The following is a 26602-nucleotide window of genomic DNA, read 5'->3' on the forward strand; positions in this document are numbered from 1 at the left end:
CATAGATTTTAAGAGCGCACACATTTCAAGACTCTCATAAATGTAGTTTCATAATTTATTTTAATTTTTTTACACTAAAAGCATAACTCTTTTATGAAGATTTGTGCAATCCAACAACTGAAACACCAGGTATGGTCGAACACGGCTAATGTTGAACTATATGTTAGTGAAAGCTTGAACAAAGACTCCACACAGAATGCTAGTTGATTTACCTCACTTTCTGTAGACATGGATAAAACTAGAGTTAAATTTCATAATTCAACAAACCTCTCCAACTGTGACTCTGGAAAGAAGCATAAAACAAACACCCTTGTTCAAGGACCTGGTTAAACCAGGCCTGTGGAACTAGATAAACAGTAAAAAGAGTCTAAGTTACATATATGACCATGAAACCCATTATAAAGGAATTGAGGGAAAGAGCGGTTCAGTGTCGGGTAACAAAATGACTCAGGTATAAATGTCAAGATCAAGGACACCAGACCTCATATATTTGTCCTCATCATCACTCTTAATACTAAGTTCCAGACCAGGTAAGACATCTTTAAGCAGCAGAGACCTAACTAGCGAAGTAACTGAACCACCAGATTCAGGCCATGAAACAGAAAGAGTTCCCTTGAGCTTCTCCATCTCACATCGACTCAATAGAGCAGCGGCCAGGCCATCTACAACACTTCCCGAAGGAAAGTAACCCACACTTTTCAACAATTGTGATTCTTCAGGATCATCCTCGGGCAATTTTCTTTCCATTGATGTCTCCAATTTCAAGGCAAAAGTTTCATCTGGTGGGAGCTTGCCGCGGAAGTTGCGACTCTGAAGGGAATCCAATATCAAAACCCTCTCTGGAATTATATGTTTGCCGATCAGCATTTTTGCAACAGCATGAGTTCTCTCAGCAGCAACAGCATATTGTACAGATACAATTATAATCATTTTCCCTGCATTGTTGATGGAATAAATGTTGCACGATTTGTCTGTGAGAGATGGTTCAAGTGAGATGCCAGAGAAGGGAATCTCAGGGAGGACTAATGTTCCAATCAGAACTTTAGAAGGTAGATGGTGCAGAAAATTCAGGGAAGGAGAGGACAGCGCAAAAATTAAAAGAGAGGGACAAAGGGGCTTGTTTGGTTTAGGGGTTGAAAAAACCAGAAATGGAGAAGGAAGAGTAGTTGGCGGTGGAGCAAAATTATTGAGATCATCCAGGAAGAACCTTGAAGGAGGAGGAAGATCTGTTATCACGTCTTCCATGTCTCACCTTAATAATAAAATGAGACTCTGCACATTTCAGAACATCTTAAGAATTAACTTAATTGAAGACCATTTAAATTCAAAATAGTAACAGATACTGAAATCTATATGAAGTATCAAAACTCTAATGAAACTTTGCCTTAGGCACTGCATCTGCCATTTACTTGAGCAAGTACAAATTCTTAACAGACACGTTAAACTACATACTGGTCATAGATAGCAATTAAAGAAGTGCAGGAAATGATATAGAAATATTCTAGCTAAAATTTTATAAGGTTCTTTAGGTACCATATACAACTTCCCAAATGATAGAACCTAAGATGACATAGATTAAAGAAAAACCAAGTTTTTCAAATACTGTTAAGCTTTGACAGATGTCCATTCAAGTTTTCAACTTAAAATTACCAATACCGTCTGCAATCCACGAGGAGCAAGGTAAGACCGGAAGTAGATCAGAAAAATTGGGGAGCGAACTCAGGGAGTTAAGGAATAAGGATCGTCAAAGAAAGTATAGTAATTTAAAAAAGGTCTATTTGAAGCTCCCCCAAAACCCAATTTTTTTATCATCATCGGAGTGAACTAATATTATACTACTAAGACACGCAAGAAGCTAAAAACTATTAGGGTGTAAAAGATAAGTTCACATTGTAGATACTCCACAACTGCTGATGAAAACTATCACAAGAAGACTTGACTTGTAGTATTGACAACCTTGTCCACACTCCACAAATATATGTCATGGGATTGTAGGAAAGATTGAACCTGGCAGTCTGGCACAACTTCAAAGTAGATTTTCCAAAAAGTAGAATTTTTTTAAATCAAAAATCAAGAAAAGAACTCGCCTGAAACAATATGTCAGTGATTAAAACTCCCGTTTAAACAACACTCAGCCCATCATGGAAACCTATCTATTCCGAGATACTAGTGCACAAGTTCACATACGTCTCCAGTAAAGTCCCTTAACTCTACTGCTCCGACTTAAAACGTGCCCAACTCATTAGCGTTCTACTTCTACTAGCAAATTCCCCTTACCAAAGCTGAATTACACATGAACCGCAGAGTACAACCAAAGCTAAATAACATCATACACAGAAACTCACGAGCTATCTTGATACAACAATACATCCAATTTGACAAATCCCGATTTCACATCACAATCTAACACATAAACCCCAAAACAGAACACATTACCAGATACATTCAACATATTTCGAGTTTTCAACATATTTCAAAATATCATAATTGACAGCAGAGCCAAGATATCACCTTTTCCAACCTATGCAGAGTTAAATTACATGAATCATAGTTGTCTATAATCAATTGCAACAATTTGAGACATTTAAATAACGAGTTGTTAACTTGAAACCCTAATTGAGATCAAAACAATTAGTGATTAGAATTTAAAAAACTGGTAATTAAAAAAGTATTTAATAGTTTGAATAAGAAGAAAAAGATAGAAAAATGTTACCGAGTGAGAAGATCGGAGAAAATAAAGCGCCGGTGGTGAGTGAGTTCCGGGTTAACTGAGTAATGTGCGTTTGCTGCTGCTTTATAAGAATGCGCTGCTTAGTGCCTCCTCCTCCAAGTATATAAAACAGGAGTATAAAAAAATACTTAGGGCGTGTCTGGAGTTACTGTTAGCTTTTAGCGAATTTAATTAATTGAATCGGATGTTTTTAATAGTTGATTGAATTAATTGAATTAGATGTTTTGAATCAATTAGCAGTTTCGTGTAAGATTGTTCAATAAATAGTTGTTTCATTAGCTTTTTACGGCACATACCAAAATCTCTAATCCAAAAAATTTCTCAAAGTAATTTTTTGAAAATTAGCTTTTTGAACTCAAACATCTATTTCAATACACTAACTATCAAACACTGTTATTAGCGGATTGAAATGGTCAAACCTCTAAATCACTCTAAACCTCTCATTTTTCTCCAAACTGCTAACTTCAAAACACGATCTTACATCCCGTGATACTAGAAATCCAATTTGTATTTCTTTATGTAAATTCGACTTTACGAGAGTATCTTCAAGAGTTTTTATATTTTAAAAAAATATATTTAATATTTAAATATTATTTAAAAGTTAACAGATTATGTTTAGCTCACCTTAAGCGATAAATATAATAATTTATTTTTGAATAATATTTCACATCACATAATATTTAAATAAAAATATTTAATATATTTTCAATACTTTTTATTTCAAAAAAATTCACTTACTTTTTAAAAAAGTACATATATTTTATGATAAATAAAATTTATTAACAGTGCAAAATAAGTATTTTAAGATTTTCGACCCGCATTGATAAAAATGGGCCGAACATAACGGGTCAAATTAAAATGAAACGTAGGTTTTAGAAGGGTTTTAGGCGGCTGCATAAATCTCACACAAAAATACACTCTCTCTCTCTCTGTATCTATAGCTCTATGATTCACTATCATCACATTTCATCACAATAATTTGATTATTCGTGTTGTTAGCAACTCTAGAGTTTTGATTTTTATCACTCTTTTGAGTAATTTTTTTTGGTTGAAGATGTGGAGAAGCTTGGGCCACAAATCCTTGAAAAAGATCAAATTTTTGTCATCTGATTCTTGCTCCATTTCACATAAATCTTTAGTGGGTTTCCATGATTCATTGATTTTTGGTAAAATTAGGAGTTTTGGTGACAGCCCTTGTGGTGTAAGTCGCTTTTGGCTGGATCAAGCATCTTATCAAACAGGTGGTGTGCATAGGTTTTGTTCGGGGCATTCGATTATCAATGCAGGGAGTTTTGGGAATTGTAGGGGTTTTGATAGTGCGGCGGAGGCTGTTGTTTCTACGGAAGATGAGAGTGATGAAGTTCAAGAATTGATTAATCAGATGGCGCGAGAAATTAAGGTTGTGAAGCAGCCTAAATTAGTTGGGGAAATTGCGCAGGGGAAGTATTATATATTAAGGAGAAGGCAGATTAAAATGGAGACGGAGGCGTGGCAAGAAGCAGCTAAGGAGTATCAGGAGCTTGTTGAGGATATGTGTGAGCAGAAATTGGCACCCAATTTGCCGTATATGAAGTCGTTGTTCCTTGGTTGGTTTGAGCCGTTAAAGAATGCCATTGCTGCTGATCAAGAATCGTGCGTTGAAGGGAGGCATAAGACCGCTTATGGTCCGTATTTTGATCAGTTGCCTGCTACTATGATGGCGGTTATTACGATGCATAAGTTAATGGGATTGTTGATGACTGGAGTGGGTAGTAATAGTGGTTGTAAGGTGGTTCATGCTGCTTGTCAGATTGGTGAAGCTGTTGAGCATGAGGTAGGTAGTTGCGAAGTTTTTAGCGTATCTTATCTGCTCATTTATTGTTCATTAGCTAGTGAGTGTGTTGACTGTTGAGGTTATTTAATTTTTGTCCAACTGATATCCATATTTCGCAAAATGATTTTTTTTCTAGTGCTTTGTTAGTGGATGTCCTGTCGACTTGTTGCTTATTCAAAATAACTCAGAATGTTTTTAAGTTTTGTGTTAGGGCTATGTAAGTGTCGAACATGATCATGCAAAGAAGCATATATTATGCAGCAATTTTTAATCTTAAAGGTTGTATCTTGTTAATGGTGTTCATAGATATGCTACGGAGGACCTCACATCATGGACTGGGGCCTGGGCAATGTCATTAAAATTATATGTGGAGGATGCGTTTGATAAATTTTAATCGGCTATCTATATGACTCGTCCATCCTTTGCTACTGTCACAGTATTACTAATATTACATCTATTTCTGCACTCAATTGCCCAAGTCATAAAGTTGATTAGATGGTGTTCTATCAACTTGCATTGAATCATAATGCGCTACCATGCTTCTATTCAGATGTCTTTGAGGATAGTTGATGTAAGACTATTGTCAGAATAAGGATGTAAAGAAACCACATGGGTGTGAAATCTGTACAATTTCACAGATAGAGCTTTGAAATTATCAATCTACAGAAAATTCCTTGGCCTTGAAATTAAGTAATTTTATATATTAATAACTTGTATTGTCTACAGTCTAGTAAGATTTTTCGTGAGTGTTGAATAGGGTATCAACTTGATTGTCAAATTACTACCATATCTAAGACTATAGCAATTTACGAAAATACAGCATTTAAATATTTAAGCAATTTATTTATTTATTTTTATAGTGGTTTGTGATGAATTAATGCAATAATATGCAAAAATTCTCTATACCGCAGTATTCTTTAATATTCAATTGAAATTCTTATGTTTTTCAACGTAAGATTGCATACTCACTAATATCAATATATTGTTTAATTGGTCTTCATTGTTATAGCCCAGTTGAGGTAGCTTTATTCATTTCTGAACGGCAGCATCTTCTTTATAGTCAGAACAATATGTAGTAATGCAATAGAGCCTCTCAATATAATCCAGAGTACTTGCCGATCTTTCCTTTGGTGATGAATGCCCTTCAAACCTTGCTAGGTCCTTCCTTTCTTTAGATTGTTTGTTTTTTATATTGTATCAATTTACAGAATTTAAGCCCTCTCGCGTTACTTTCCAAGTTGATCAACATTATATGAAAAAGTACAAGTAACTGGACTTCTGGAACTGTTGGGAGCTTTGATATTAATTTTTTCCCTTGGAAATCAGGTTAGAATACAGAACTTCCTAGATAAGACCAAGAAAAAGTCTGCTTTAACTAAGGATTTAGATAAGGAATCTGATTCTCCTACCGAACAGCAAGAGAAACTGAGAAAAAAGGTTACTAACCTCATGAAAAAGCAAAGGCTGCATCAAGTAAGATCAATAGTAAAAGAACATGATCATGGAAAGCCGTGGGGCCAGGAAGCTCAAGTCAAGGTATGTACGTATGGTGTGTTTTTTTATCAGCTTTATCATTATAATTTTCCTTAATTTTTTTATGTAATATTTCCAGGTAGGATCCCGTCTGATTCAGTTGTTGATGGAAACAGCGTACATACAGTCTCCAGCTGACCACTCAGAAGATGGTCCACCTGATATTCGACCTGCGTTTGTACACAATCTAAAAACTGTGGACACTCGGTGTGTATAACTCTGTTGCGAAATTTATTGCTCTCACACAGACAGACACGTGTTCATGTGCACTTCTACTCATGCTATCACTCTTACTATGAAACATGTTTATCTGTTTTGATTTATAGGAAAGGCAGCAGGAGGTATGGAGTTATTGAGTGTGACCCACTGGTGCGGAAAGGCCTGGAGAAAACTGTAAGTGTAAATGAAGTATTGATAATTTGTATAATTTTTTTTCCTTTACTAACTAGTGGTGGGTTCTGAAGAATATTATTTCCCCTTTGTACTTTTTTTTTCCTAAAGAGACGATAACAGTGTTTTTTTTAATATGAATATGGCTAGTTCTAAAAATTTGTTTAATTTGTGCTGTTGATGCAGGCTAGGCACATGGTAATTCCGTATATGCCGATGTTGGTTCCTCCAACAAATTGGACAGGGTAATGTGTCTGAGTGATAATAGATGATTTCTTGGTATTCTATATTCCATAAATGAAGCCTGTTTGGCTATCTTTAGTTTTGTTCTGAAAGTCAATGTGTTGACAGAATTACCTTCTAGAAACAAATTTGTATTAATTAAAAAAAGAAGAAGAAAGAATATAGCCAAACAGGCTTGTAGTCCCCATGTATTTTAGGGATGGTGGTCATTTGCAGTTGATTCAATATGAAAATATTTGTATACTCTATTCAATTTTCTTATTTTTTTCCTTTAATAATTTATATTTTGTAGGTATGACAAAGGAGCATATTTATTTTTACCGTCCTATATAATGCGTACTCATGGAGCAAAACAACAGAGAGAGGCTGTTAAAAGAGTTCCAAAGAAGCAAATAGAACCCATTTTTGAAGTATGATGACATTCTTATATACACATTTATAACTTCCAGTGTGTGTGCATTTTGAGCCTACTTTTGTGAAAATCTGTGTCTGATCGATGGCATTCATTTTCTTGTTTGTCAATAGGCTCTAAACACTCTTGGCAATACCAAATGGAGGGTAAACAAGAAGATTCTTGATATTGTAGACAGAATTTGGGCTAGTGGAGGCCGCGTTGCTGATTTGGTTGACCGTGATGATGTACGCTACAGCATGTCAATATTAGTACATAAATTGCTTATTTTTTAGATTATAATAGTAGGGTCATGTTCCACATAGAACCATTAGCTATAGAACCCTTAGAACCATTAGCTTATTTCTAGTATTAGTTAGGGTTCTGCAGCCGAACTACACATGAAAAAAATGTCTTATTTATGTATTATATTTTAAAATTACTTTTGAACACACACAACGTTGCAAAAAAAAAAACATGTATTTAGATTTAGATCCTGAAAGTCTATGTAAAAAATAGGGTTTTGCAGCAGAACCTTAGTGGTTCTATGGTTCTATTTTAAGCATTGGTTCTCTCTTGAGCGCGACCCTATAGTAGTAATAGTAAAATAAACAATAGAGGGGCAGAACTTATATTTAAATCTGCAGTTCATTTTGATTATTTTCGATGGTTATATGATTGTTGGCTGTTGCAGGTTGATCTGCCCGAGGAACCGGACACTGAAGATGAAGCAGAAACTAGGAAATGGAGGTGGAAAGTTAAAGGAGTAAAAAAAGTGAACAGTGAGAGGCACTCACAGAGGTGCGACATTGAACTTAAACTTGCGGTAAGAATTGAAAGTTCTTGTATTGGCATTTATTTCTACGGTTAGACTTTTAACAACCTTCACTTGGAGCTACTAAGATCAGCATATTGGACGTGTTGAACCTGTAATTTCTCCAAAGTACCATACCCTATTTCGGGTTATGATGAACCCTTAAAGAGACATTACGCTGATGCAGTTAAAGTGATTAACTATAAAATTTTTGGGAATGATGAAACCTAAATACGAATTGATGACAAAAGTTAGGAATTAACACATCCAATATGTTGATTCTACTTGGTTATTTTTGGAGCAAGACACTAATTTTTAAATACTATTCTGTCAAACATTCCGGTTCAATATCTGTAGGTTTCACGGAAAATGAAGGATGAGGAGGGCTTCTACTACCCACACAATCTAGATTTCCGTGGCCGTGCATATCCCATGCATCCATATCTAAACCATCTTGGTTCTGATTTATGCCGAGGAATCCTGGAGTTCGCAGAGGGACGCCCTCTTGGCGAGTCGGGCTTACGCTGGTTGAAAATACACTTAGCAAATTTATATGCTGGTGGTGTGGACAAGTTTTCTTATGAAGGACGAGTAGCGTTTACTGAAAAACACTTGGATGATATATTTGATTCTGCAGACAGGCCTCTTGATGGAAAACGGTGGTGGCTGAAGGCAGAAGATCCTTTTCAGTGCCTGGCAACATGCATTAATTTGTCTGAAGCATTACGAAGCTCTTCTCCTGAGAGTACCTTATCTTATATACCCATCCACCAGGTATAATAGTCTGAAATTTCCGCATAATATATTCTTTCTTGTATATGTGTATGCATGCATAATATTGTTTACTTTTTGATCTTGATGTTCTGATATGAAATTGGATTATACGGATGGATAATTTAGGATAGACATCAGTGAGCCCTACCATGAAGTTCTGTAATGTCAAATTATATTTTTTTGGTCTTTATTATTTTGTACCTCGTAACTTTACCTTTCAGGTACTTATTTGGGTGCAAGTTCTGCATAGAGATGATTAGATTAAAAAAATGAAAGTGTCACAGGAAAGTGTGAGATGAACTCTATAACATTAGTTGATTATTGTTCATTTTTGTATTTTTAGATTTAAAATTAGCTACACATGGAATTAAATATAAAAAAGGCTAATTTGTATATTACATAACAGAAGAGAGAATTATAACTAGTCATTTTGAGAATATCAATTGATTAAATTCCCTTGAGGTGTATATATATAGGCTTTTAGGTCTTCAGTTACATTGTTGATTTCAACAACTTGTTTTTGGTGTTCATTTTAACTTAATAGTGAATAGACATAATAATGCCCCTGTTTGGCAACCAACATACGGAGAAAATAAGCCCTTAATTTTTTTTTAAAAAAAATATAGTTTTTAATAATTTTTTTGGATATAAATGTTAAAGAGGTGTTTCATATTCATTATTTGACAAAAAAATAAGGGCTTATTTCAGAAAATAAGTAAAGTTTTATGTACTTTTCTCCAGAAATAAGTCCTTATTTCTGAAAAATAAGTTTAGCCAAACAGCCCCATTCCCTTTACTGTTTTTACGAGTATAAACTTATTAGGTATATTTCTGCTAATATTGACAAAATTGAAATTTTTCGGAAGGCAAAAGAAAATTAATTTGGATTAAAATTGAGTATCAATATTATAAATCTCTCCTTCTATTGCTGTGGGCCTGTGGGAAATTAAGGAGTTATGCATCGGCATACTGTTAGAAAGTTTCCTATTTTGATCAAGAAAAAAGGTCAGCAGTTCTTGACCAAAAAATAACAAACATTCATAGTTTATTGCAAACGTAACTATAGATTCCAAAGTGAATGCAGACCTATTTTAGTTAAACTTGCTGAGGTCCTTTATAATCTTGAAAAATTAAAGGCAAGTGTGACTGTTAAATTAGCTGTCATTTGTGTGACATGCAGATTTACATGGCCCGTAAAATCATATTGATAGTGTCTTTGTATGGGGTGTGTTTGTGTGCATATAGCGTCTATCTTTTTGCTTTTTCTGCACTAGAGTATTTGCGCATCTCCATGTTTAAATTTGAAGTGAATGACATGTTTTATGCTTTTTTCAAGGATGGTTCATGTAACGGGTTGCAACACTATGCTGCCCTTGGCCGGGACAAGGTAAAGATCTCCATTTGACTCGGATCACATCTGCATTATCATGGCATTTGTTTGTATGGAGAAAGTCCATTCTATATAATGGTGCAGTTGGTAACTTGGTGGCATGATTTGCAGGGAACCTGTAACCAGTGTAGATTTGCAAAATTTAAATTAAATATATTATATATGTTTATGCTCCCCAACCAATTTCAGCAAATTACCATATTTTGATTTATTGGCTGATCTCTAACATGTGTCGACATGTTGGCTTTAAATTTAGCGGAACACAGTTTGCCAGATGTTTTGGTGTTGCATGTGGAAATCAAATTACATTGTTTTCTAGATTGAAGTTCTTGCTTTGTTGTCCTTTTTAATCTTCCATCTAATCTCACTTTTGTGAGTCTGTAAGCTTAGAAAAATTACATGAATATGCAACTTCTAGTCTGTATATTATAGTTATTTTACATTGGTCATTATCACTCGGTTTTAACAACTTAATTGAGATGTACCTTAAAGCCTATGCATGGTAGGGCCTTGTTTAGAATGTTCAAAAACTTGAATGGATGTCTTTTTGAGATTAAGCTTGTGAGGGTAGATGCATTATGGTGGCTACATAAAGGAAGAGACATAATAAAGAAACCCTTAATGACTGTTGGTTTGACTTTTATTATCACTTCCTTCTGCAGTTTGCTCATGCAGTCATGCTGCAATATCTGTTATTTTAAATAGTAGGACATCCTTAGACCATACGTATACGATCTAGAAGTATTGGCTTCCATTTTAGACCAAGGAAATTTGTCTAGCTTTGTAATGTTATCGGCGGAAGTATCACCTCTTTTTTTTTCAGTTAGGAGCAGCTGCAGTCAATCTTGTTGCTGGAGAGAAGCCGGCTGATGTTTACTCTGGAATTGCTAATAGGTAAGTAACATTGTAATATGATAACGAGCATTTATGTGTAATTATGCTATCCAAATTCTGGCTTGTTGCATATATGATTTTTTATAATGCCTCAAGAAAAGAGAAGCGGGAGTGAGATACAGAGAGAGAGGGACAGAAAAGCAAAATATGCCTCTATTGAGCTCCACCAACCTTCACGTCCAAACTCGAATACAACCTGAATCTGCAACAAAAGTTTTACTTCAGTGTTGGTTATATGATTTTATTGTTGAGATTATTCTGCGATGCAGAGTCCTTGATATCATGCGGAGGGATGCCGCAAAAGATCCTGCAAGCAATCCAAATGTATTGCGGGCAAGACTTTTAATAAACCAGGTACTTTTTTTAATGTTTTTCGACCTGAATTTCCATATACGGATGCTATTAGGTTTACAGATTATACATCATATAGTACTCGGTTGCTTACATAGAATTGTTCTTGTAATTTTATCTAGCAGTCATATATGTGCTGAAATAGTATCTGCCATTTTGGCATCATTGTGGCTGATGGTTTTTTGCAGGTGGACAGGAAACTGGTGAAGCAAACAGTGATGACTTCAGTATATGGCGTCACTTACATTGGAGCACGTGATCAAATTAAGAGGAGATTAAAGGAACGCGGCCTTATTGAAGATGATAATGAATTGTTCGCTGCAGCTTGTTATGCTGCAAAAGTAAGCAAATTCTTTAACTTAGATATGAATTTTTTTTTTTCCATGTAGTTGTGTATATTAGTTACATTAGCCTCTCTGGCGTCACAAGTTTCAGATAGAATGTCATTAAAGGTTTCCTCGCATGAAAATGTTTTACAAGTTGAAAATGAATCAAAGATGCAACACTCTACGACATTCAGTATATTCTCGTAATATGTTAACTATAAAAACCTTTTAGATAGATAGTTGTCTAAATTTTTAAATGTGTATTGAAGTACATTGTGTGCTGTAACTGCTTCATATTGTGAACAGACTACCTTGACTGCCCTGGGAGAAATGTTTGAAGCTGCCAGAAGTATAATGAGTTGGCTTGGTGATTGTGCAAAGGTTTGTTCTTATGACTTCAACTTGTTGCCATGGTTGAATATTCTGTGGATTGACCTATATTCATGTTGATAATTGACTAGCCTTTGATTCTATTGACTTGGAACCTGAAGTCTTTCAGTAACTAGTTGATGATGTATACATTTACTGCTCATGCATTATTTTTCCAACGATGTATCGTACATGATATGAACATATTTATACGTTTTCCAGGCAGAATCTAGGTGGAGGGGTCAAATAAAGAAGTTTCCATGCTTAATGATGCATATATGATTATTAAACAAATAGCGTTGTTCGTCTTAAAACCTCTTAGGAAGTGAATATTATCTGGTTAATATTAAGGGAGTAATAAATAATATACGATATTAATATATTTACACACCCTTGTTTTCTGCTCTTTCCATGAGGCAAATCAAATCTTAGTATAGACTGGTTCAGATATGTTTTTGATGAGAAATTGTATATTTGCAGGTCATATCAATGGAGAATCAGCCAGTTCGATGGATTACTCCTCTTGGGCTTCCGGTCGTGCAACCTTACCGCAAACTAGGGAGGCATTTAGTAAAGTCCAGAGACATTTTTACTCCATTATACCTTTTTATAGTATTTTTTGTGTTACTAATATATATATTGCTTTGCATGCAGATTAAGACCTCTCTTCAAGTTTTAACACTACAGCGCGAAACTGATAAGGTAACTCCCTCTGTCAGAATTAGTGTATTAGCTTTCTTAAGATTATAACGGTGACCATTATGCATTCTTATTCAACGTCCAGTTGTGCGGTTTTCTATAGTTTCACGTTATACTCTATATATTGAAAGGACTAAAAAATTTACTTGTGAGAAATTTGAATTCAGAAATTTAAACTAAGAGTGTGCAACTATTCGTTAGTTTATCTTCCAACATCTGTTTCCAGTCTAATACAGTTGTTCCTCTTGGCAAAGGTCTTGGCTAGGCGGCAGAGAACAGCATTTCCTCCAAATTTTGTTCACTCGCTCGATGGAACGCACATGATGATGACTGCCATTGCTTGTAAAGAAGCAGGCTTGAATTTTGCAGGTCTTTTGATGTCTCTATTTCACTCTTCCCTGTAACGTGTGCGAAGTATCAACTACTTATATACTGACTAATTTTGTCGCAGGAGTTCATGATTCCTACTGGACGCATGCATGTGATGTTGACAAAATGAACATTATTCTTAGAGAAAAATTTGTTGAACTCTATGAAGCGCCAATACTAGAGAATGTTAGTATTCCCCCTCAATATCCATGTCAAAATTTAGTAGTGTTCTTGCAAACTAATATTTTAACCTTTTTACCTTGGTCACGATCTTTGCTTAATATGTTATTGCCTGTGGATTGTTTCGTCACTTTTTATCTTTTTCTCCTGCTACAATTGAATACGATTTGTCAATCAAATCATATTTACAGGGACTGGAAAATGAGTTATAATACAACAAAGAATACAGTTATACTTGTGAATTGCTACAATTTTCTTTGCTACTAAATTTATTCTACATTACTTTTGGCATCTTTTATTGAAGATTTGTAGGCTTTCTTATATAAGAAATCATGCAGAACTGCTGTTTAGTCTGTGCCTCTTTTGTTCTCTTATATGTTCTGTTGTCCTATGGGTGTGTAGAAACTGTAATACAGAAATTTTTATCAGGGGCCTTTTAAATTGCTATTTCCAGCTCTCTTCGTGATTTTATTAAATGATCTCTGAACTCTTATTTTTCCTGTATCAGTTGCGGGATAGCTTTCAGAAGACCTTCCCCGAATTAAATTTTCCTCCCTTGCCAGAACGGGGTGATTTTGATTTGAAAGAGGTGTTGAAATCTCCTTACTTCTTCAACTAATTATGAACAACTTCATTCCATGTACCGGCTTATTTCTTTTGTGCTGGTTCTTTAGTATACCTCATACTGGTATACAGTTTAGATCCGGTCCTTGGTGATTCCTTCGCCACCATCATCGAGTGGCCTATTGATAGACATTCCTGGAGTTTAGAGCATCAGTCTGAGTTAGAACCCTCAACTGCCACGCATTTGGACCTATTAACTGGAGCTCCATGGAACACCTTTAGACGCAGAGTGTCTTGTACATTATTTACAGAGAAGATATCTTTCAAACTGTTAGATGTCCGATATAGGTATAGTAATGATCACTTGGTTTTGAACCTGCTACGGGCAGAAGGAAAATTTGATTAGCAGATGGATGGCCACACTGTGGAGAATTTTTTTACTAAAGTTTTGAGATCTTGGTGGTATAAGATGAAAATCATTCATGATAAATTTCTTGGTGCACAAACTTCAACGACAGGAGCCTTCATAATGCCTTCGCTTTGGACATCGATGCTTCCGGGATCTGGGGAGAATGTGCAATGGCCTGTGTTTTGGGGTGGCTTCTGCATTTTGTAATTGTAAATCTTGCTTCTGTAACAAAAAATGCCTCCCCAGAAAGAGAGCTATTGTTAAGTAAACGAAAATAGAATAGGTTATCCTGTTGTATACTTGTATCTCAGTGAATTAACATGTGCTGCAGCATTGCCATGTATCAAGATTTTTGAATAAGAAGAAAATGTTATACTTATCAGTTGAGGTCTTTGGAAGCTCTCTGCACAATGTCATACTCTTTTTATTGCCAGTAGTGTATGCATATCATATACATTCCAGTTTCATGGTATCGTCTTCAGCTTATCAGAGTTTTATGAGTTTGATGCTCCTTACCGGAGTCTGAGTTTTTGGAGTTTGATGTCTCTTATCAGAGTCTGACGGGTGCATGTAAAAAAGCAGGTGCTTGTTTATTGCCCATTCCATTATTTTGGACATGCACTGTCCTGCTCGGAAATGAGCATCATTTCTCCGGATAACATAGGCGTTTGGGCAAGTGAAGTGTTTAATGTTTACAATTAAGAAATTATTTATAAGTCAAAAATAAATTATATTTTAAATATTTGGATATTTTTTGGTATTTAGAAAAATTGACTTGCATGTTTTTTATACAAGCGGTAAGAAAAAACATTTTTTAACTTAGAGCATCTCCAATGAGACCTGAGAATATTGTGTAAAATTTGTTGATCCGGTAAGACATACTTCGATGATATAGACTGCATTGATTGACTATATTTTAAAAATTATATGTTATTAATATCTTAAATTATTATTAATAGAATATATCACTTCAACATGATCATAAAATAATATGAACTCTCTTCAAATTATAGGTCTGTAAAATTTCGACAAATAAAGTCTAACACCATCGGGAAGTTGATCATATTTACAGAAAAAGAAATATATCATTGAAATAGAGATTTTCTACACAATCACTATATTTTTTTATTTATAATATGCTCTTGTAAGTCCAGACCCAGCCAAACACAGATGAAATCTTGTATAAAACAAGACAGCTAAATACAAAATCTGACTGATCTATAACAAAATCAATACCATCTCATCTTTTGTAATCAGTTATTCAGTTAATACAAGGTTAAAACACATTTGAAATGCATATCAGGGACAATACTTGTATGAAATCTAGCTAGATCTCGGCACTAATTTTACGACCAGAGCCTTTCCATTATCACTACATATCAGGCCCAGGGACGCAGGGAATGCTGAAGATTACAGCAGCTCTAGATTAAAAAATCCTCTTTGTTTATAGAGCAAGCCAGTAAAATTCGATTTTGGTTGTATAACAAAAAGAGGCTGTTGCTAAATCTTATGCCAGAAAGGCGTAGTCCAAGCTGAGTAATGACCTTGGAGCTTTGCACAGATCTTTGACCTATAATATGATGATACAATACTTTTTAATCCTTCTAATAACTAAGAAGAAGCTTTATGTGCATTTTTGACCTCATAGTTGTAGTAACGGAAGACAATCAAAGGAGTAGGTCAGTTAGAGCAATGAAAACAATTAGAGTTCAGCTTTCATATGTCCTGTTGGCGGATGCCCTGAAAGTATTTTTAAAAATTGTGATCAGCTCAAAAACAGGTCCAGTGCTTTCAGCACCGAGGCTGATATGGAAGTATTAGCTAGTTATACCTTGTATATCTTCTTCATCCAGGGTTATATTGGAATTAAGACCCATCTGCACAATGTTGTGGAGCTCATCGTCCCAGACATTTGGTACCTTCATTTAGACAAATCAAATGAATTTTTGTATAATAATCGCGACACTTTTAATCGCAATTTGTTATCTAAAAGGCACTACAGTCTGCATTGAGGATCTTTATCATACGGAAAATTACTTAATATCATATAAAATTGATGAATTGGAATACTTTGATGTATATGCAATATGCATCAACAACCATTTACCTGAAACTTAGACATTTAGAAAAACGACATTTATTTCCAAAAAAAAAAAAAAAAATCTAAGAGAGAATTATACTAATGTGGTTCAGTATCAAAAGTTAGCTAAGAGTTACCTGGGAATTAGGCAACTTGTATCCTCCACTCATTGAGGTCAAATGGGAAGTGAAGCTTCTTTGAAGAGCATCTGGAGATGGTCCCATGCCAGTCAGACCAGCTTGCACAAGTCCATGTTGTGATAGATGCATAGGAGTGCAAGGCATAGACATGTCAGGCAGAAAGCCAAGGGTAGATGAAGGGCCAGCTCGTGACTGAAGGATCTGTGTCAAATTGCATATACTTAGCCAATCGAAGGTAAATTATTCATGTTAATGCGTCAAATTTCAATTTACTTTGGGGGTGTATCATGTATGTGCTAGTGTGGTTTCTCTTACATCATTTGCTAAAAGCCCTTCAATGTTAAAATCCAGCCGAGGATTAACTGTGGCAAGCTTCATGGAGAGAAACTGATGGAAATACAAAACTGTGGATATTAGTTTCTAATTAAAGAGCAAATACACAACTGCAAATTAAGTAAGTGAAGACAGGATCTTTTAAAGATGCAAACCTAAACTACTTCTTAAAAGTTTTAGGTGGTCATGCATTTGTAATGATTTGGTAAAATGCAGTTATCTTTATCCCCGAAAACTAAATTCTTGCAGAAGTGAAAGATATTCACTAGATGCATAGCGAACAGAACTTTAGCCTTAGATTTTCATGTTTTGTGTATACAGGAACTGAAACGAAAAAGAGAAAAATATTAAAGGTAAACTTTGATGGCGTACCTCAACTTGTCGTTGTAGGGATTGAACATAATTGATGATTTCATCCAGCATGACTGCTTTCCCAGTGACCTGAAAATATAATCACTGGTCATGAATGGACTGTCAAAGGAGCACCTTATATTACATAAAAGATGCAGCTAAATGCAACTGCCTATGAAATTTGAAAGGACTCTACGAACCTTGCTGCAACCTGGTACAAGGTCCTGAAGATACTTCATCCTTTCACTGATTTTCTCCCTTCTCACCTGTTAGAAAAAACCAACTCAATGCAATATACAAAAAAATAAACTTTCTTGCAATAGTTAAAGAGGATACAGAAAGTGATATTACTCTTTCTGCAAGACTGTGGCTATTTGTTGCCTGCCCTCTTCGTGCACGAACATGTATGTATTCTTCCTTGTTCGAATCTGAAGCTTGAGTTCCCTGGTTACCACGTTTACCGCCAGGCTTATTGACGGTTGAAGTTGGGTTTTGAACCCCCCTCAGTCGAATTCCTGAGTTATCCTTTGTAGTTTCTGGTGGATTTGAAGTGTCCCTGACTTGGTCCAGCTCGGTATCCTGCTAAACAGAGGTGATGAGAATTTGAGAACCAATCGAGAAATTAGGAAATCAGACTAAAGCAACTTACATATATATATATTTTATAGAAAACAAATTAAACACCTTTTTCTACCTGATCAATTCTTCTCCTTTTCTTCAAGCCAGGTGCCTTGGCAGGAGTTCCTCCACCCTCCGATTCTGATGGCTCAGCTTGAGCACCACCGCTACCAAATTCACCTTCATCCAACTCATTACTTGCATCACATACACCTTGTTTTTCCTTATCATTAGATCTCAGAAAGCCGTTCATCATCTCATTATTGAGAGGCCCCCCTCTACCAGCTTCATGCTCAGTAGGCATTGTATCATCTTTACAGCACTCAGCCGTTCTGATCTCGTTTTTCTGGTATTGCCCTTCAGATATCGAGTTCAGTCTCCTGCCAGCAAAATCTTCTTCCCCTTGCATTTTTTCTGCTTCCCTAGTATAAGCACTTGCCGATTCTGGAATGCTGAAAACGTTTACTATATCACTGAAATTACCTCCACTGAAGGATGAGAACCTCGCTGCTCGCTCAATGAACCCAGAATCTGTTGGAAACTGAGATAAACTCTGAGGAATCATCCTAGAAGATGTTGGAAGCATATTCTGTTTCGACATTGTATTATGCGGACTCCAACCCATTTCAAGAGCTCTCTCAAGATCAGTTCTCGGAGCAACCAGATTACCGGTTCTGTATCCAAGTGGACTCACAGAACCCGTATTATTTTGCACATTGGCATCACAAAATCCCATGTTCTGTGATTTGGTATTGGCCTGGTCCCATATAGGAGGGCAGAATGAATCAACCATAGATGCAGTGGAACAAGAAGACGACTCGATTAAATCACCTTTACAGATCACCAGGGGACTACTACCCCTGATCAATCCCATTGATGCATTTTTGAGATTAGTACCACTAAATTGCCAATCCGAAGACATGTTCGGTGCACTGCAGTTTCTAGAATCCTCATCCCCTTTCTCTGCCTCAGTTTTATCTGGACTACCCCTATCCATATCTCCCCTTCCGAAAAGTAGCAAAAGAACTCCAAACAAGATATTCCTCTTAACTTGCCCAACAATATCTAACAATTAACCTATTAAAAAAAACTGAAATTCAGAATTATCCCCCTCGAAAAAACTATATACTCAAGAAGAAAAGGGGAGGAAGTGCAATTGTAACCCTAGAAAATAATTTAGTTTTTTCTAATTGCAACCCCAATTAGCCCTTCTACTAAAACCCCTCCAAATTCATAATCTGAAGAATCAAATGCAAGACCCTATAATCAATGCACAAACTCTGGAAAGAATCACTGCAAAATCATACAAGATCTCCAAAAATGCAACAAAAAGTCCTTGAATGACAGAGAAAACACAACCCAAAATCATAAATGAGCTGACAAACAGAAATTAATTACAATAACATTGATTTCATCATCATAAATAAGCATTCAAACCCTGAACTCATCAGCAATAAATAACCCTAGTGAGACCAAAGGGACCCCATCAGCTCTGAAACAAAGAAAAAGACCAAACTAAAGTGTACAGAGAAAGATACCCATTTCAGATTCTGTAGTACACCTTCTGCCAAGCCTTCTTTTTCACTGAAAAAAAAACTTTTGCTTCAATTTAGGGACTCTGCTGAAACCCTTCTTTTCTCAGCTCACAACCAAACAAACAAAGTGTACAAAATTTAATGCACTCAAAGCTTCTGAACAACAGATGTTCAGAGAGAAAAATCATTAGAAACCAAGAACAAAATTTCAAGAAAATCTTGAAAATATTAGTACTATTTCAAGGACCTGCAAAAGGGTGACTAGTATCAATGGTCCTGCACTTATACCCACGCCTACATCAAAAAAAGAGCTCTTGATGATTAACCACCGCCACAGCTACTGTAAAATACACAAACAAATAGTAATATTTCTTTATTAAGTGATCAACTAGTGCATAAAGTAAACAACTTTCTTGAAAATCTTTAGAATATTTCTACAAAATATGAAAGATGTTGTAATAAATTGAGTTGGGCTAGCTTTATTACAATAATTTAGTTGACAGGACAATAATTAGAGAGGTTGAGCTAGCAACTGACATTGCCAACTCTGTTTGGATTTGGTATCATCTTTATTAGTTTAATGTTGTTTAAAGACATTGGGAACTGAGCTACAAGTCTTTATTGGTTAAGTTTATTACATAGGCCCCTACTTTTCTAAATTTAGTTCTTGCTGTTACTATTTGTAATTGCTTTACTTAAGCTTGAAGGACTAGCATTCCCATTTCTTTCTTGATTCATGTTTTTTTTATTTTCCACACTCTTTGTGCAATTTTTATATGTTTTTTTTGGTGTGATTCCAATTAAGTGTTGTATATTTTAAAATTATATAAATTTATGTTTGACTTTTTTCATTTCGAATCAATTCTTTTCATGCACTTTTAAATGATATATTTTTGAGTAAACTTCAAAATTGTGACCAAAATTTACACCGATTTTCAAAAAATTGGCCAGAGTTCCAAATTCCCAGAAACCCCTTAAATGTCACTAACAGAGCCTAACGGGAGCCACATTTTTGAAAAGCGGGTCAAAGTTTGGCCAATTTTCTGAGAATTTAGAACGATAGAATGGTAAAAATAAGTTCCAAACTCTCAGAAAAGTGGCCAAACTTTGACCCGCTTTTCAAAAATGTGGCTACAGTTAGGCTTCCGTTAATGACATTTAACGGGAGCCACACTTTTAAAAAGCGGAGCCAAAGTTTGGCCATGTTTTTGAGAATTTGGAATTCTGACCAACTTTTTGAAAACCGGTGCAAACTTTGGCCACAAATATGAAGTTTACTCTATATATTTGTAAATAACTATTATGCTGAATAATTTTTTTTTACAAATATCTTCCAAGCATAAAAAAAAATGTTCATTATTTTGGACCCGAAGAAGTATATGGGATTTGCTTACATGATTTAGAATTTAAAATACAATTTTTTGTACTATTCGTATACTTAGAAATTTGTAATTTAAAACATGGGAACCCAGAATTGTAATCAATATTAAGAGGTATTTTATATTTTGAATCTTGTGTATATGATCACATGTTATTTCACTGCTTTACTCGAGTACATTCTTTTTTTTGTCATGGTCTACATTTGAGTACATTCTTATTTCATTTGTGTATATATTTTTTACTTGAGTACCTTCCGATTTTTTAAAAAAAAATAATTCATTGAAAATCTTCAATTATTCTCTAATATAACCAGGCGTGCACGTACGATATGTATAAGATACTGATCTATTGATGAGTAGCAAATTGCCTGTACTGACGAGTTAAATTTGTCAGAAAAGTTTGTTAGGTAAAAATATGGTTGAATCACTTGTCAAGAATCTGAGGAGCGTTGTCACTCTCCACGCCCCGAGACAATTACAAGTCCACAATGCAAAGCCTGCTACGGGAGAGTCAAACTGCCAAGATGCTTCACATATCATATCATCATACATAGTACTGTGTGATATGTACATATCGTTCGACAACGTTTGATGATTGTTACGCAATATATATAGTATTGCACTTCCCATTTCTTTACAGTTACTATTTTGGGATGTCCCTCTCATTTCTTTACGTTACTATAAATAGTAAGTTTTTCTCATCATTACACCCACTATCTTCCTCCACTATCTCATATTTAACAATAAAAACTACTATTACACCCACTACTTTCCTCCACTATCTCAACTCTATTACTCCCTCCGTCCCCCTCAATTGTTTACATTGGAGGGGGACACGGAGACCAAGACAATGTATGAAAAATGATTAAAGTTAGATGAAAAGTGGGTAAAATGGTGGGACCTACCAATATTTAATAGTAGATTTGAGATAGTGGAGGAAAGTAGTGGGCGTAATAGTACTCCCTCCGTCCCACAATACATGTCTCTTTTGGAAAATTTTTTTGTCCCACAATACATGTCTATTTTTAGTTTCCAATGCAAATATATTGCAAATATTTCAAAATTACCCTTCTTGAAAGTTGTATAACAATTAATGTAGGTTGAATAAGAGTCTACATTCATGCATTTATTAGGGGTAGAGGTGAGAAAATTTTATCTAATCAATGCTTTCTTAATATGCGTAATTTTTACAAAAGAGACATGTATTGTGGGACGGAGGGAGTAGTTTTTATTGTTAAATATGAGATAGTGGAGGAAGATAGTGGGTGTAATGATGAGAAAAACTTACTATTTATAGTAACGTAAAGAAATGAGAGGGACATCCCAAAATAGTAACTGTAAAGAAATGAGAGGGACAGAGGGAGTATTAAATATTGGTAGGCCCCACCACTTTACCCACTTTTCATCTAACTTTAATCATTTTTCATACATTGTCTTGGTCTCCGTGTCCCCCTCCAATGTAAACAATTGAGGAGGACGGAGGGAGTATATTTTTATTTAATGTAATGGACCTAAATATATTGAGACAATACTAATGATGTATTATATAACGATTTTTTTAGTATGTGGTTGTGCCCTGAGCACATGTTAAACAATAAAAATTATGAGTTTGATTATTTTGATTAGCTCTCTTACTTATTAATAACGGTGAACCCATTTGCATATACAATCACCACACCAATCAAAATAATCCAAACATATAGGGGCCGTTTGGCCAAGCTTAAAAAAAATGACTTCTTGCTTAAAGTAAAGAAGTGGAGTAGAAGTGAAAAGTAAATAAGTTAATAAAGTGTTTGGAAAAGAAGCAGAAGCTGTGAGAGAGAAGCTAACATTTTCAGCTTCTTAAAAGTGCTTCTACTTCTTTACACAAACGGATCAAGAAAAGCAGAAGTCAGAAGCTGCTTCTGCTTCTGATTGCCAAACAAGCCGATAAAATTTTGTATTTGACATGGGCTCATAAGCATACACTAGAGACTACACCCATTATACAAATGCAAACACCAGATACATGTATCATACATGTATTTGATAGGTGTAACTTAGACACCCTCTTGCCAAGATCAATGTACTTGTTTCAAATTCCCTCCACCTATGACACGGAAGTTGAGAAATTCAAGATAATTTAGCCAAGAAATGTGATAAATTGATGCAACCAACTAATATATGATGGAAAATGTTTAGTACATAATGTTATGTGGCGGATTTTGATTGGAATGTATATTCATATTAATCATCTCAATTAAAACATTTCACATCAATTTTTATGTATACAATTATGTGCACCTAGCACTACTCATATCTAATATAAAAAATAAGTATAATATGAGTAATGCGATGAAACTAAATTAATATTTAATATATAAAGTAGGTGTAGTAGAAGAAAGTAGCCATTGGTTAAATTTTTATTATTTTGTTGAAACATATAATTGAGTGGGATATAAAAAAAAATAGAGAAGAGAACAAGATAAAGGAGACCCTCGTTCCGTGACTATGTCATCACCAACATAGTCAATACTACTACCATCCATCCATGTTGCCACATCATCAATAACTAGAAATTGAAAACTAATTAATGAGTTAACGAGTTAGATAAAAGATAATGAGTTGGTTCTATATAAAACTTAGATAAAAATTAATGAATTGGTTAAATTTGAAACCAGTCATAAAACTTAGCATTGGAGTGCAAGTTTTATTTTAGCACAAAAAAACATTTTTTGGTGCTACTCCTCTGTTTTTTTTATATGACGCTCTGACTTTTGGCAGACACTTTTAACTGATTTGACCGGGTAGTTAAAAATATTATTTGTTGAATTTTCTTTTTCTGAATAATAATTTTGATTATATATTATTATTCAGAAAAAAAATTCAAGAAATAATATTTTTAACTACCCGGTCAAAGCACTTAAAAGTGCGTGCTAAAAGTCAAAACGTCATATAAAAAAACAGAAAAAATATATTATAGCAATAGATATATAACATGTAGCATTGGACTTGCTCTTACAGCTCAGAAGCAAACCACCAAAATGAGGTGTTAAACAAAAACCGAAACAAAAACTACCAGGAAAAATTCTTTAATATGTGTGCTATTGATGCAATGTCAATTTCTTTTCTATCCTTTCTCTCATGTCATTATTAGTTGTCGTTGGGACTTGCAATCACCGAGACCCAAGCTTTATTATATTCCTAACTTTAGTTTCAACAACCCATTTTAATGTTTAATCATTAATCAGTTTTGGAGAGGAGGCCGAGTTTCTCGATAAAAATATAATTCAAAAATTAATTAAATTATTAATTAAAAATTAAATATTATTTTAATTTTTCATATTTTAATTTAGATGATCATTTTGAAGAAAAAATTGTTGAAGCTCTTTTCTTTTAATATATATTCTTTTAAAATTTTATAAGAAAGTTTTAACTGTGTTATCAAAAAAAAATTGAAAATGTCTAACAAAAAATCAAAATAATATATTTGTTTAATTATATAAACACAATATAGAGCCAATTGGAGGCTGACACGTTAGCCAGTGTGATCAAATTGAATCTTATACACTTGTACTTGTTATATATTGGGTGTGTAACTGTATGTTACATGTTTGGCACGGGCTCGTCTTTTAGGAAAAGTTTAATACAAAATGCCAAACCTAAAAGATCCCAAAAATTTTCTTAAAATTTTAACTATCTTAATCATACTCTAATTCTTTAATAATCTATATTTTTTAATTAAACTCATGGCATATAAAATTTTATTAGAATACAGTACAACAATAATGTCATCAATCTAGTGGGAAAGGTATATAAAATACTATAATATTTACTTGGCAAAACACAACTTTTTTAATTTCTTCCACGTACTAGCTTCATAATAATAATGATATTTTGATGAAAGCGGGACAGAGTTGGGCCAGAAATGGGCCGATATTATATTAATAGTCCCTCCTTGTGAAAATGAGAAGGCTCTGCAGTCCAGTTCATCATACATATTATCGACTCATCGCATCCTAAGCAAATAGTCCAGTCCACTTGGTCGATTGATCCACTTCTTATTGAAAATGAAATTGAACACACACAAGCTGAATATGAATTGAAAATTTTCCAGCGGGTTCTCTTTTTTTCTTATTTATCTGATCATCTTGTTTGAAAATCGATGAATATTTTTGATTAATCACTACTATTTCATATGAATATTCAATTAATCTGATTAATTTTTATCCAGTATAATTAATTTTAATTCGTTCTTTTTAAAATAAGGAACATCTATATGATTAATTAATTATTCTCTTCTCAAGATGATATAAGATGCATTGTATGTCAACTTTTTTTTTTATCTTGGGATTATTAAAATCTAAGATGATAATTTTTTATGATAACTTTTTATTAATTTTTTACAATAAAAATATTTAATTATAATAAATTTAGATATAATAAATTTATAAAAAATTTCATACAGCATAAGATACCAAAATATTTTTCTTTCAAAGTTAAAATCAACAACGGTTGGCTAGAGCGGGAGAGACGCTGGTCCAAACGTATTATAATCCCACCACTCCATTTTCAATTTAAGAAGGGGTAAATGTTGGGCCCACCGGGCCTACCATATAAAGTTAAAGTGTATCCTTATTTTGTGCTTTTCACAGAATTATCATAAAAGTAGCTGTATTATTGAAGCATTGAGAAATCATCACATACATTTGTATCATCATTTTAACTAAATAAAATTCCATCAAATAATGAAAATGCACAGCTCAAGTACACTTCTTGGTGTAGTGATAATATCTGTGCTTTAATGTTTTGTGAGCCCGATAATTCCATTTTTTGTGTTATTTTTGTACGATCACTTCTGAATATAAAGCACTGTGACGGGTAATTGGTTTCTTGTGAACATAAAATCATAAGCACAAGTTCAAATGTGGTGGGGGCAGAAATGATTTGAACGTAATTTATGACATGTAGTAGTTGTTGGTGTCCTCAATCATTTTTTTGCATAAGATTCCACTGCTGAGTTTCTTATCCCGTATTTCAAATCTCCAGTTATGTGTAATAGATGGATAAATCCAACTCAACTACTACTCCCTCTATTTTCTATTATATGTCCACGGTTGAGAAAAAAAATATTTCAAATTATTTATCCATGTCAATTTTTAATAAAATGTAGTCAATATTTGTATTTTCAAAATAAAATTTATGCCGGTTAAATTATATTTTCAAGATCAAATATTTCCCACATATTATACTTATCAATACAATAAGTGTAACAATAAATGAAAGTTTTCTACAAAACTTGATTTTTTTAATATGCGTAATTTGTTCAAAAGTAGACATGTATTATGAAATCGAAGGAGTATTAATTTGTCTTTTCAGAGAATCAAATCTTGGTTCATATTATATTTGTCACTTATCATTACCAAGTGTGCTAATAGTATTCAGATTTTTCTTGAGAACCCAACTTCGTAAGCGTAAAAATAGGAAAGTTAAAAATAGTGGTGAGATTTATTGATATTTAATATATTAAATAAGTATAATGGAAAAAGTAGTGAGTTCAGTTGATTTTTATATTATAATAATATTTTCTTGGCAAACTATTTTAAAAAATAAAATATTTTCTATCAATATACTTAAATATTTTTCGGACAATTATTTATTGAGCCTATAATATTTAAAATTGCAATAAATTTTAATAATAATTAAAAGAAATATTCAATACAACCCAATCGATGAATACATGATCATTACCAATTTAGCCAAATGCTTATGTAAGATTAATTAAGGGACATAAAACAAAAGTACAAAACTAAGAAACTAGATTTGTCTAGTTTCAGTTTTCACATGCAGCTCACCACCAAAACCACACATGTAAAACTTGTACTTCTTCGCACAGCTTAATTAAACATCCAATCAGATCAAACCACCACCGTCCGATTTTCTCGCG

General features: G+C 34.1%; 3 protein-coding genes across 8 annotated transcripts; 1 reads left to right on the forward strand and 2 right to left on the reverse strand.

Moving 5' to 3' along the window:
- Positions 1-228: 228 nt before the first annotated feature.
- On the reverse strand, positions 229-2844 carry LOC108199380 (uncharacterized). Its single transcript, XM_017367166.2, has 2 exons — positions 2714-2844; positions 229-1272 (listed from the first exon to the last, which is right to left on the reverse strand). Exon 2 carries the CDS (start codon positions 1243-1245, stop codon positions 448-450), a length of 798 nt encoding a protein of 265 aa, XP_017222655.1. The 5' UTR covers positions 1246-1272; positions 2714-2844; the 3' UTR covers positions 229-447.
- A 718-nt stretch (positions 2845-3562) lies between these two features.
- LOC108199379 (DNA-directed RNA polymerase 1B, mitochondrial) lies at positions 3563-14638 on the forward strand. Its single transcript, XM_017367164.2, has 19 exons — positions 3563-4544; positions 5871-6080; positions 6157-6284; positions 6404-6470; positions 6654-6712; positions 7003-7120; positions 7236-7349; positions 7796-7927; positions 8273-8689; positions 10026-10076; positions 10903-10973; positions 11243-11327; positions 11513-11665; positions 11957-12031; positions 12500-12589; positions 12674-12721; positions 12973-13087; positions 13170-13273; positions 13776-14638. Exons 1-19 carry the CDS (start codon positions 3786-3788, stop codon positions 13884-13886), a joined length of 2907 nt encoding a protein of 968 aa, XP_017222653.1. The 5' UTR covers positions 3563-3785; the 3' UTR covers positions 13887-14638.
- Positions 14639-15437: 799 nt separating this feature from the next.
- On the reverse strand, positions 15438-19911 carry LOC108199995 (transcription factor bHLH49-like). Of its 6 annotated transcripts, XM_064083185.1 has the most exons (11): positions 19784-19911; positions 19545-19637; positions 19301-19346; positions 17839-18839; positions 17496-17726; positions 17345-17410; positions 17166-17234; positions 16776-16847; positions 16458-16661; positions 16072-16159; positions 15438-15980 (listed from the first exon to the last, which is right to left on the reverse strand). In XM_064083185.1, exons 4-11 carry the CDS (start codon positions 18757-18759, stop codon positions 15943-15945), a joined length of 1689 nt encoding a protein of 562 aa, XP_063939255.1. In that variant the 5' UTR covers positions 18760-18839; positions 19301-19346; positions 19545-19637; positions 19784-19911; the 3' UTR covers positions 15438-15942. The 6 variants fall into 6 exon arrangements, 5 of the variants coding, with proteins under 5 accessions (XP_063939255.1, XP_017223524.1, XP_017223527.1 ...); XR_010286441.1 differs by having other exon boundaries at positions 15438-15810; positions 15882-15980; positions 19301-19881; XM_017368035.2 differs by having other exon boundaries at positions 19301-19637.
- Positions 19912-26602: the final 6691 nt, after the last annotated feature.

Source organism: Daucus carota, chromosome 8 (assembly GCF_001625215.2).
Source record: "Daucus carota subsp. sativus chromosome 8, DH1 v3.0, whole genome shotgun sequence".
Lineage (NCBI taxonomy): Eukaryota > Viridiplantae > Streptophyta > Magnoliopsida > Apiales > Apiaceae > Daucus > Daucus carota.